Genomic DNA, 13049 nt, shown 5'->3' with positions numbered 1-13049 from the left:
TTTCTATTTTTTAGTAGAGACAGGGTCTTGCTCTTGCTAAGGCTGGTCTTGAACTCCTGACCTCAAGCAATCCTCCCACCTTGGCCTCCAAGAGTGCTAAGATTACAGGCATGAACCACCATGCCCGGCCAATGGCTTTTAATTTTTAAGTAAATGCTGTAAGTTGTTTGTACAGCACTCTACAAAAAATTTTTCCATTGGGTTTCAAAGTTGAAATATTCTTATTTGTACTCTTTAGAAAACAACTATTTCAAAGATGAGAACACTTAACCGTGTGAAAGGTTAAGTGATTTGTCCAAGATTACAGTTATGAAAGAAAAGCTTATTTTCTTAAAACATCACACTGTAATAGCAACAATGTACGTGGTGTGGATTAGAGTCTAGAAAAATGCTATGCAGAATTTTCTAAAATGCATTTTGACTGTTGGATTCTGATTAAGGAAAACTGGAAATATTTTCTAGTCATTTTACTTTCCTTAAATGAAGGAGAAAAAAAATCTCTGATTTAATCGGATGGTATTGTTGAATGTATTCTTTTTAATTCAGATCTTATATAAAAAATTTTCTTCTTTAAAGTTTAGTATTTCAGGCCCTAGTGATTATTTTTAACTAAATAATTGTTTACTAAAACGGGTTTACAACAAAAGATGCAAAGGATTACATTCATAATTCTAAGGGATCCAATATTTATAAACTTTGCACACATAAAAAAAAAATCTTCCTGTCTATAGGATTACATGATACTGAAATATCTCAGGGAGTCTACAGACTCTCTTTTCCTGGAAATCTTAACCATAGTTTAAAAGAATAAGTTCCAGCTTTATGAAATGGTGTACATGACAGCTATAGGAAGAAAGCTACTGAACGTCTTTTAGTATCTTTTAAATAGATGTAACTACTAAAAATTTTAGACTGACTATATAGTTATTGCTTAGTTAAAACAATATACTATTACAGGGATTTAAAAATCATTACACTAGGGGCAAAGAACTGTTAGAGATGTTCATATGTATCAAGATGACTTTCAGTTGGCTGAGATCTAAGGTGCTTGATTGCTGACAAGAATTCTACGATTCCCTTTTTATATTTCCTTCACACCTGTGACAACCTGCTCATGTTTTTTCTCTATCTCTTTATATGTTTGCTAATACAGGCTGAGTATCCCTTATTGGAAAAAGTTGGGACCAGAAGAATTTCAGATTTTGGACTTTTTCAGATTTTGGAATATTTGCATTATATGTATCAGTTGAGTACCCCTAATTCAAAAATCTGAAATCTGAAATGCTCCAACAAGCATGTCCTTTGAGCATCATGTTGGCCCTGAAAAAGTCTCAGATTTTGGAGCATTTTGGATTCTCAGATTAGGGATACTCAATCTGTATAAAACTTGTCCCTTTCCTCCAAATACTTACCTGCAAAATAAAATATTCACTCTACTCTTGTGACTTAAAGTTGAATGCTAGATAATGTACTTTCTGTGGATTCCCTGGGTACTGAAGCTTAAGCAGCATGTTCTGGTTAGATCTGTTCAGTCAGTCATTCAATCATACATTCATCCAACCAACCAGCCACCATTTATAAAATTATATCATCAACTATGTGTTGACTTCAGTTATCTTAAATGGAACCAAAACAACATAAGTATTTTTTAAAGTATTACCATAACTTTTATTTTTGCTTAGTTTTATTAAAAAAATAAATATGTCATAAAGCTTTCTTTTTCTTTAGGGAGAAAAAAGGAACAAGTTTCATAAAATCAAATAGGCAATGGTATGGTGTCTTAACTTGAAAAAGATTGGGAATCACTGGTTTACAAGTTATAATTGAATGAAAGAGCTGTAACAGCCACAGTTGGCCGTTTCATGACAATGGCAGCAAACAACAGGATCAACTAGGGCAAAATAAATAACTGTGTGGAAGCCCTGATAAGTGCTTAAACAGACTGATTCACTGGAGACATCAGTATAGATATATCTTGCTTTAAACAACACAGAAGTTCCTGAAAAGTTTTGTGTAAATGAAACAACCACAAACATATCAGGAAAGCTTGATATCTGAAGGAATTCTATGGTGCATTCTTTTGTGAACAACCACTTCCACTTTTGTAAATCGAGATATTTGCTTTGCTTAAGGAGAAGATACCTAGCTGCTACCTCTCTGAACTGAGGCACAGCATACTCACCTACTGGTACTCCAGCTGGGCCAGTGGCACAATTTCCAAGTTTGTGTTTCTATTAAGTAGTGTAAGTAAGGTACATTCAGCCAGGGAACCCAGCTAAATCTGGCAAAGCAGGTATAAGGGTGGGATCGCCATCTACCAATAATTCCAGCAAGTATTTTTGAGAATCTACTTTGTGCAAAGCATGGTAATAAACCTTATCACTCTGGCAGTAGACGTTCTTCCTTTCTCTAAAACCAACAGTCAGTCATGGGCTACGTCTGGAACCCCAAAAGAAAGTAATATTTCTAAGTCCTCAAGTCTGGCTTCAAGCAAATTAGCTGCTCAATGCCTTCAAGTTGGTGTGTATGATAATGGAAGAGACTGAGTTTTCCAAAGCTGAAGATTAACACAAGAATATAACTATAACTAGTTAGTGAAAAATTTTGCTGGTTATAAAATTTTTTCAAAAAATTTTTTTTTAAACTTCCTCTAACTTTTTTTTTAAACTTCCTCAGGCAAACTCTGCAGAACAGTTAAAGTTATTGGGGTTCTCTGGTTGGGTGATATATTTCAGTCCTGCTGATAGAAATAATTTCTTTCCACCTATCAGAATTTCATGAACTTATACTATACCAAAGCAGTGATGCTTTGGACGGGGAATAAGCATGGTAGTACCAGTTCCAGTCAGTTTTATCAATGTATATGAATAAATATAATTCTCACTTTGCTCATACCCTTCATTTTGTCCGGCCAAACTTCTACCAGGCCCAAGCCATATTTAATTAGTTAGGCTGTTCAGTTTTTTGTTTTTTTTTAATGCTTCTAATTAACATTGCTGCCTATATGTACAGTGTGAATGAAAAGAGTGTGCAATCCGTAGTCTTTTCCACACTGAGTACACTAAAAATAATTAGTAAATAAAGAATAAGTGGTCATTTCAAAACTTGTATTTTTCTTAAAAAAAATTTATGCTTTCTAGCACTTTAAAAAATGGGTCTGAAAAGTGCCCTATTAATGTCCAATGCTGTTCCCCCACCCAGTCCCACCCATTCAAAACCTGCTACAAATGCTGGATTGAGTTCATATCAAATAATTTAGCAGTACCAAGATTTTTCAAATGGAAACAGTGTTACTGACTTCTTCATATTGAATAACAAAATAAGGGTAACTCTGGTCATCATTAAAAATGACAAAAATCTGAGGCTCAAAGAAATTATCCACACAAGAGTCATAGAGGTCACTCGTGACACTGCCAGGATTGACTGGAGGGGGCCTTCTCATGCCATGACTGCCCATTGTGTATCTGCCGGTCAGCACTTTGGCCAGAAACATGAAATGGACTCCCTTGGAGGACTTCTTAGAAAAGTTGTGAGAGTAGCTTGCCTTCTTTGCAAAATAACTGCCTTGTCCAAACATTGTAGCATGCTTTCCACAGACTCGAGGGTCGAAGTTGTGCTTGCAGATTCCATCTACCACATCCTGCGATGTTCCATGAAATAAATGTCTCTCATTTATTATCCTGTCACGGCCAAACATTTTCCTGTTCATATATTCCTTTTTCCTAATGCAAAGAGTGGGAAAAAAATTCAGAAAAAGGACATACAGATCAATGTAACAGGCATGATGTAGTCATAAACTTATCTTTATGGTTTCAATGGGGTGGAAATATTATAGTAGTTATCAAGGGCAAAAGGCCATCAAAGATCATATTAAAAGTTTAAAATCTTTTCCACTGCAGGAAAGCCCTTTTCCTTCTTTCTCTTTCAACCATTTACTTGCTTTCTCTTTCATCTTAAATCTAGTTCTCATTTCTTGTCTTCCTCAGGATCCCTTCCTTGTCTAATTCCTCCAATCTGAGTGTCCGTTATTTGAGATTCCTCAAATCTGCAGGTATTCCCTTTGTATTACATTAGTTTGTTGACTTGACAGGCAGCATAGCAGAGCGATTATGAGCAAGGCCTCTGGTGCTAGACTGCCTGAGTTCAAATTCTAGCACCATTATCTTATTAGCTGCATGACCTGTGGCAAGCAAGCAAAGTTTTCTGTGAGTGAGTTTCCTCCCTGTGAAATGCTGGAATAATACTATTCATAGGTCTGAGTATTACATGCAAATTAATATGTGGAAAAATAGGAACATATTAAATTCTACACAAGTGTTTACTATTATGTTCTGCATTTGACATTAGCTACTTTAAGAAAAGCTCTCGAGCTTTTTATACCTCTGACTCACCTTTTGTATTTCTCCCAAAGAAACTGGTTTTGGACTCTCAGTATTTGCAAAATTCTATATTTAAACTCAGGTACAGTCTTATGAAAAAGATTGTAAATGATCCGGTAACTTTTGTCCTCTGCGGAAACAGGCACTTGGATGAAGTCCTGAGATGGATGCATATAAATCCAAGTTTCAGGGTAAAAGTTTGCCGAGGTGACCCCATCTGGGCAGATGATTTGTGATGATGAAGTTGCTTCAAGAGGTGAAGGAGCCTGTGTGGGAACCCCACCAAGTGTCCTAAAATGGAGAGGAAGGAACATCAACATAAAAACACTCAGAAGTAAGTACATGTCACATTATAGTGCTCTACAGAGCAGTGTCTAATATAATTTGTACAGCTTAAATGCTTATTTAAAAAATGAAAAATGCGATTTAAGAAAAAAAAGTGTTAGAGCAAACACAGTCTGTACACAGATAACCTATTATTAGCTTCCTCCTGGCCTCCTTCCTGTGGAGAAAACTCTGGAATGCATTGCTGCAAGGCAAACAAGCAAGAGCCAATTCATAAATATCTCTACTTTGAATCCTAGACTCCTCTTTTACCTATGTAGTTAAAGAAACTTTGTTTCAAGGGAGCAATGATCGTTTATATGCTTTCTCTCTTCAATCTTTGCTGATACTAAGCAGAAAAGATGCTGTCACTATAAGGCTATGTGGCATGGGAGCCAAAGTAGGGCAGCCAGCAAAGAGGGAGCTTATGGGGGGGGAATAAAAAAGCTTACTTTCATTTCTGTACAAAAAACAAACAAAAATCATGAAACAAGCATCGAAAGCTGACAAGTATTTGACATTTACTTCATTTCCCAAGATCACATATAATAACAAAACCACTGATACTATTAATTTTTATAAATTTGAGTGTGTTTAAAATGGAGCTAATTATTATAAACTCTAGACACCAGAAAGCACATCCTTGAGCTTTTAAATTCAGGTCTGTTATGAAGGATGAGTTTAGGTAAGCAGAAGATGTGAGAAGTTACTTATTCCTGCCTGGTTAAATACTTACACTTAAATTATATTTCTTGGCCATTTTCTACATGGCGAAAAAAGGGAGAAGCAGAGAATAGGGAAATCCTGACCTTCAGACCCAGTTTTAGTACTAGGATACTGTAACACTCATTGGCACATAGTAGTCACAAGGAAATAATAATGATGTCTGCCAAAATGGATTAGGAAACTGAAATTTTCAAAAGAGCTTTGTGTCACATAGGCTGTAACTATGTGTGAACATGCATCTAATCTCCAAAGAACATATTTTACCATTGCCCTCATCCTAATCATAGCCACCTAATACCATGCACATACTATGGGCTAGGCATTTTACACACAGTATCACTAACTGTCACAATAACCCTTTAAGACGGCTTGGCTATCTCTACTTTTCCAATAAAGAAACTGAGGTTCAGAGAGATTAAATAATCTGTCCTGCCACAGCTAGCAAAGACTAGAGACACAGGATTTAAATACAGGCCCATCTAGGTAAGTTTCTAAACTCACACTCTTTCCATTTCTGTATATTTTACAATTTATACTTTTCTTTTTTTTTAAGAACAAGGCTAGAAAGTGATAGATGGGATATAAGGATTCCAAGCCAGGTTTACCTGACTCTCCCTCCTCCTCCTCCAACAACAATATAAAAGTCTTTTTACTTTCAAGAGATAGTTTGATAAGAAGCTAAAAAGGTATGGAGGGGCAACTGCTTTCTCTCATCCCACCTCCTTCAAGTGGCTGTGCCTTCAATTTAATGTGCCTCAAAGTCCCTTTGTGAGACAGAGTCCTGGGTGGGTGGATCCAGAGCTTACTAAATCTCCCAGTTGTTTTGAAGTTCAGGGGCAGATTTGAAGTGGTACTTGTTTCTCCAACCTTCACAACAGAAGGCACAACAGTTCTTGTCCTCTGGAGCATTTTCTCAGAGCCCTGACAGATTCCTTTGGAGCCTCAGTACTGGTACATTTTTTACTAGTACATTTTTCTGAAGAGAGGCCCCACTTCTTTAATCAGATTCTCAAAGGTCTGTAACTCCTTAAAAAGCCATCACTAATTCTGGAAGAATGGCAGGGAAGTGGAGAATATAAGTCCTTTATTTTTAGCCCTTCCCTCTATCCCTGCTCTGCAAAGAAAAAGGGTTAAGTCCCAACCCACCAGATTTCCCATTATTATCAGGGATTGATGTTACCAACAAGGGCTCCTGGGTTGAGAAAGGAAGCTAAGATTCTCCCCAAACACGCTGCCAAAAACAGGTTTTAGACTGCCTCACCCTGTATTGAATACCTGGCACTGACAACAGATAAGATTCTGCTCCTTTTCTTCCTGACACCACTCCTGGCTAAGAACCAGTTCTATAAAATGAAAGCTTCTAATATATCCTTTCCTTTTTAGCAGGGGATAGAGGTCTGTTACTTATTCACATGTGCTTGAAGATGAGCCTAGGTAAGTAAATCTTATTCATTCTAAGATGTTAAATTAGATTATATATATGGTTAGCATCCATTCCCACCCATAGATGCTTACTTTTAACAAGCCAACATTCTAACTGGACTAAAACATAAAAGTGCATATACATATCTGTCTGGTGGACTTCAACATTCTATTTGCCATGGGTTAATATTAATATATATATTCCAAGTACAGTTACAGTTGTGCCTTTATTTTCTGAGAACGCTGAGTTCATATTCAGCTCATGGGTATTCCAATGACATACTGCATGTTTCATAGTGCTGTACCAGCCTTCTTTAGAGAGGCAAGTCGAGAGGTATCGAGCTAGTTGTTACTCAAAGATCTCTAAAGAATGGATTTTCAGAATCCAAGGTCACTTTTTATCACTCTCCTTCCCTCCCCTTACCATTCTGAAAAATATTTCCTAACCCAACTTCAGTAATGAAATAGAAATTCATTTTATCCTTTTGGGGGAGGAGTCAAAGAAACTGTGTTAGGCCTTTGCATGGCCATGAGGTGATTACATGTGAGAGATGTCCTTTTAGCTGAAAGAAATGAACCCTCAAACCCCTAAATCTGAGACTTGTTTGCTTATGCAGCCTTAGCTCCAGTAGTCTAAGACTAAAGAATAAGCTCCTTTTAATCAGCTCCATTAAAAAGCAGGGAAAACCGTTTAAAAACAGCTGAATCTGCAGGAAATTCATGAATTAAGTCAGGCTCACCCCCAATCTCCACCTCAGCATTCCCAATTCTAAGATATTTCTGATTCCCTGAGAATTGTGGCTTCCTTGACACCTATGTTTTTCTTTGACCTTTGCATTTAACAACACTTAAAAACAAAACAAAACTTACTCCCTGGCTAAGATCATGGTCTATGGAATCTACCTTGGAAATGTGCTTTTCGAAACCATTCCCCTTCCTCTTTCTTCTCACTAGGCCGATCTGAGTACCCTTCAGCCCCAGACTCTAGGTTAGATGGGATGGCTCCATTTACCCATTCCACCTTGGTGAACTGGCTTTTTCTCTGCTCTTTTCTCATTTAAGTATTTGTCTAATTAAAATCTCTTTAATTTTCTGACTTCTTACTTTATACTTCATTATTAGTTCCAAATAGGAAGGCTAAAATAGAAAATTTTAAAAAGAAAAAGGGGCCGGGTACAGTGGCTCACACCTGTAATCCCAGCACTGTGGGAAGCCAAAGTAGGAGGATCGCTTGAAGCCAGGAGTTTCCAGACCAGCCTGGGCAACACAGCGAGACCCCATCTCTGCAAAAATAAATAAATCTAAATTTTAAAAAAGGAAGGGAAATCAGAGGATTTTCGTTCTCTTATAAGCCTATATTATAAACATAGGCAAACCTTGTAGATATTAAGGGTTCAATACCAGACCACTGCAATAAAGCAAATATCTCAATAAAGCAAGTCATGCAAATTTTTTCATTTCCCAGTGCACATAAAAGCTGTTTATATTATACAATAAAGTTGTAATAGCATTATGTCTAAAAAACTCATATTCATATCTTAATTAAAAAATACTTTATTGCTAAAAAATGCTAACGATCATCTGAGCCTTTATCCAGTTGTAATTTTTTTGCTGGATGGCTGTGGGTTGATGGCTGTGTGTTGATGGCTGCTGACTGATCAGGGTGGTGGTTGCTGAAGGTTGGGGTTGCTGTGGCAATTTCTTAAAATAAGACAACAATGAAGTTTGCCACTGCAATTGACTCTTTCTTTAACAAAAGATTTCTCTGCAGCATTTGATGCTGTTTGATAGCATTTTAACCACAATAGAACCTCTTTCAAAATTGGAGTCAATCCTGTCAAACCCTGCCGCTCCTTTATGAATTAAGTTTATGTAATATTCTAAACCCTTTGTTGTCATTTCAACAATGTTCATAGCATCTTTACCAGCAACAGATTCCATCTCAAGAAACTACTTCCTTGGCTCATCCATAAGAAGCAACTCATAATCTGTTCAAGTTTTATAATGAGATTGAAGCAATTCAGTCATATCTTCAGGCTCCACATCTAATTTTAGTTGTTTCACTACTTCTACCATATCTGCAGTTACTTCCACTCAAGTCTTAAATCCCTCAAAGTCATCCAAGAGAAGTGGAATCGGCTTTTTCTAAACTCCTGTAAATGTTGATATTCTGACCTTCTCCCATGAATCACATATGTTCTTAATGGCGTGTAGAATGATGAATCCTTCCCAGAAGATTTTCAGTTTGCTTTGCCCAGATCCATCAGAGGAATAACTATGGCAGCTATAGCCTTACAAAATATATTGTTTAAATAATAATACCTGAAAATCAAAATTACTCCTTGATCCATGGGCAGCAGAATGAATGTTTTGTTAGCAAGCATGAAAACAACCTTAATCTCCTTGCATATCTGTATCAGAGTTCCTCGGTGACCAGGTGCATTGTCAATGAGCAGTAATATTTTGAAAGGACTTTTTCTGAGCAGTAGGTTTCAACAGCAGGCTTAAAATATTCAGTAAACCATGCTGTAAACAGATCTGCTGTCATCCAGGTTTTGTTGTTCCATTTCTTAGAGTATAGGCAGAGTAGATTTAGCATAATTTAAGGATCCTAGAATTTCTGTAATGGTAAATGAGCACTGGCTTCAACTTAAAAGTCACCAGCTGCATTAGTCCCTAACAAGAGAGTCAGCCATCCTTTGAAGCCTCTCTAGCTATGAAAGTCCTAAAGGGCATCTTCTTCCAAGAGAAGGCTGTTTCAACTGCACTGAAAATCTGTTTTTTAGTGTAGCCACCTTTATCAATTATCTTAGCTAGATCTTCTGGATAACTTGCTGCAGCTTGCATCTGCTGCTTTATCTTATACTTTTCTATTACGGAGATGGCTTCTTTCCTTAAATTTCATGAACCAATCTCTGCTAGCTTCAAACTTTCCTTCTGCAGCTTCCTCACCTCTCTCAGCTTTCACAGAATTGAAGAGAGTTAGGGCCTTGTTCTGGATTAGGCTTTGGTTTAAGGCAATATTATAGCTGGTCTGACCTTCTATCCAGACCACTCAAACTTTCTCCGTATCAGCAATAAGGCTGTTTTAGTTTCTTATTATTTGTGTTCACTGGAGTAGTACTTTTAATTTTCTTTAAGAACTTTTCCTTTGCATTCACAACTTGGCTAAGTGTTTGGCACAAGAGATCTATCTTTAAGTCCAACTCAACTTTCAACATGTCTTCCTTACTAAGCTTTATCATTTCTAGCTTTTTGATTTAAAATGAGAGATGTGTGACTCTTCCTTTCATGTGAACACTTTGAGGCTGTTGTAGGAATATTAATTGGCCTAATTTCAAATCTGTTGTGTCTTAGGGAACAGGGAGGCCCGAAGAAAGGGAGAAAGACAGGGAAATGACCAGTTAAGCAGTCAGAACACATACAACATTTAAGTTTGCCATCTTATATGGGCATGGTTCATCGCACCCCAAAACAATTAGTAACAAAGATCACTGATCACAGATCACCATAGCAGATATAATGAAAAAGTTTGAAATATTGTGAAAATTACCAAAATGTGACACAGAGACACCAAGTAAGTACATGTTGTTGGAAAAATGGTGCTGACAGACTTGCTCAAAGTAGGGTTGCCACAAACCTTCAAATTTGTAAAAAAAACAAAAAACACAGTATCTGTCAATTGCAATAAAGCAAAGCACAATAAAGTGATGCATGCCTGTGTAGTAAGGCATTAACTAACTCTACTACTGCTTATATTAGTTTTATAGCTCCTACTTTTAGAAAACAAACCTAACTTTAAAAAGGAAAAGAAGAGGAGAGGGTATTCCATATTTGTCTTAGGATTGAAACCAACTGATTTTCACCATTCATTAAAACTTTTCCAACAATGTAGCATTCAAATGAGCATTCTTATCCTCACACAGAAGCTACATCTTGCTTGATTGACTCAGCATGTCAAGCTGCTGGTCTTACTAATGAGTCCCACTGTCTCACCAGGAGGAAAATATATTCCTCTAACTACTGGATGCTGACACTATCTCCAGCTAGGCTAGTGAAATCACAGAAATGGTATTTTTATTAGTTCTAATTTTAAAAAAACCTAAGAAGGTAAAATTTTTTACACTAACACTTGGACTTGGAAGAAAATACACACTTAACCCAAGCCAATATATATTTCTAAAATTGGCCCTACTACAAATTTCTTTTGGATACCGATCATTTCAGAGACTTTTATTTGTATTTTGTTTTTAATGTTCCCCTTACAATTCCAGAATTAGAATCATGAAGATTCTGTTATAATGACTTGGGAAAACATGGGTTTGAGCTTAAAATAAAAACAGAAGAAATATAAAAACAGTAGGAAAATATTATAAAAACAGTATTTTCACCTCAAAGCAGAAAAGACCATTATGCTAGACCTCCCAAGTTCATTAAAACAAGTAAACGTAGTATTTTCAAGATTAGGCTCTAAAAATGGGATATGTGACTAGAGTATATAGTAATTTCCCCAAAGATACTAACTTTAATGGTAATGTGCCCCACCTTTCAGTATCTATAAAGATGTGCCAGTGATTATCTGGAGAGGGAAGGAAGAAATGGTTCTTGGGACAATGGAAGAACTCACCTATAATTCAGAAGGGTGAGTTCAGTCTTAACCTTTTATTAAGAAACTGTATTCCTAGTAAGTATGACAAGTAATTTTAGTGAATATCACAAGATGATGTGCCTTACTTAGCAATGAGAATATAAAGTATTTGAAAAGGTGAATTTTTCCCATTCACATTCACTCAAGGAAAAAGAATGAAGAACACTACCTTGTATAACTTTTCTTCACTTGCCATGGTAGTTTACCTGGGCTGGGAAATACTCCCATAACCCAGATTGGTCTCCTTTTGAAGTCTATCTCATGGAAAGTGAAATATTACTATATTTTCCATAAAGGAGGCAAATACAAACTCTGTGCCTCGTTCCAGACACAATTACTTATAGCTGTGGAAAAATGTTAACTCTGCTTTTCAGTTCAAAAAATCCAAGAAGATACTCACTCTTTTAGTGTTAACTGTAGCTTATCTGAACTCATTTGTTGAAGAATTAAATCCATAGAATAAGTCAGAATTTCACATTCTAGAGGTAATAACCAAGAGAGCCTCTTAATTTAAAATCTTCTTCTCTCTGGTATTCAGTAGTGCATTTATATAAAAAAAGAGTAAAGAAGAGACTTTCCACTGGACACTTACTGTAAATATGGAAGCAGTATAAAACAGGAACGGAAAAGGGATCTCCTTTTTATTTCTCTCCTGAAGAATGAATTGTGGAAGATGTAGTGGTTATTCCACATCATAAATCGAACCTCTTTCAGACCCCGAGAGTTGGCTTCTTCAATCAATCGAATGACAGACTACGGAGTAGAAAACAGAAAGAAAAAAAGATTTTTAAAAAAGCAAGTTAATAATAATCACTATGAAATATGAAAATGTAAAGGCAAAAATAGTTAATCTCACTGTTAACATCAGAGGAATTTCAATAAAATACAGTAAAGTCAAATTAATTCCTTTTATGTGTTAAATTTTTTTCTCCTCTGAAGATGCAGAGAAGAAGCTCCCTGTTCAGAAGAACATGATTTCCACCTTATGAAACATGTGAGGCCCAGGGAATTACTCTATTCTATTTTGAGCCTTAATGTTGTCCTAGAGATTTTTTTTGAGGGGTGGGGGGTTATATTTCTTAAGGGAATTTTCAGAAGAGGAATTAAAGATGGTGGTGTATAAAGTTCAAATAAACCAATTAAGTTCCCCAAACCCACGAAACTTCTCCGAGGAAAAACACAGAACAGTCCAAGTATCCTGAGAATACATTTTGGACAGCCTCTTATTTTCTTTGGAAGGTAGATATCAGTGATCACTTAAAAGAGAGCAAGAAATTTAGTTTAATATTGTATTTTATAGCAATTAACATACTGGTTGTCTTCTTTTGCTACTGTCTTAAGTCAAAGTAAGGTAGATAAGTTACCTTTTTGTAATGCTAGAAATGAATTTAATCAAATTGAAGAAATCTAATCTCTTTGGAATGTGAAAGTAATCTCTAAAGTCCATTTTCAGGGTGTTTAAACTTGACTCAGGATTGTCATTCAGAGGCAAAGTAAACCATCATCATTTTAAAAACCTTGCTTTGTGATTGATAAGCTATTCTTGCTAT

General features: G+C 36.2%; 1 protein-coding gene across 1 annotated transcript in view; it reads right to left on the bottom strand.

Annotated features, from left to right (window-relative positions):
- Window positions 1-1644: 1644 nt before the first annotated feature.
- The window catches only part of LOC123630206 (TCDD inducible poly(ADP-ribose) polymerase), a 32734-nt gene continuing 21329 nt past the window's right edge, over window positions 1645-13049 (bottom strand). The window contains exons 4-6 of the mRNA XM_045539529.1: window positions 12092-12252; window positions 4392-4670; window positions 1645-3722 (exon numbers count right to left, since the gene is read on the bottom strand). Of these exons, the coding sequence (XP_045395485.1) occupies window positions 3275-3722; window positions 4392-4670; window positions 12092-12252 (888 nt within the window). The 3' untranslated portion in view covers window positions 1645-3274. The remainder of the gene's footprint in view (window positions 3723-4391; window positions 4671-12091; window positions 12253-13049) is intronic.

This window comes from Lemur catta, chromosome 1, assembly GCF_020740605.2.
Source record: "Lemur catta isolate mLemCat1 chromosome 1, mLemCat1.pri, whole genome shotgun sequence".
Taxonomy (NCBI): domain Eukaryota; kingdom Metazoa; phylum Chordata; class Mammalia; order Primates; family Lemuridae; genus Lemur; species Lemur catta.
The sequence above is the reverse complement of the archived record's forward strand: the minus strand, read 5'-3'. Positions and strand labels throughout refer to the sequence as shown.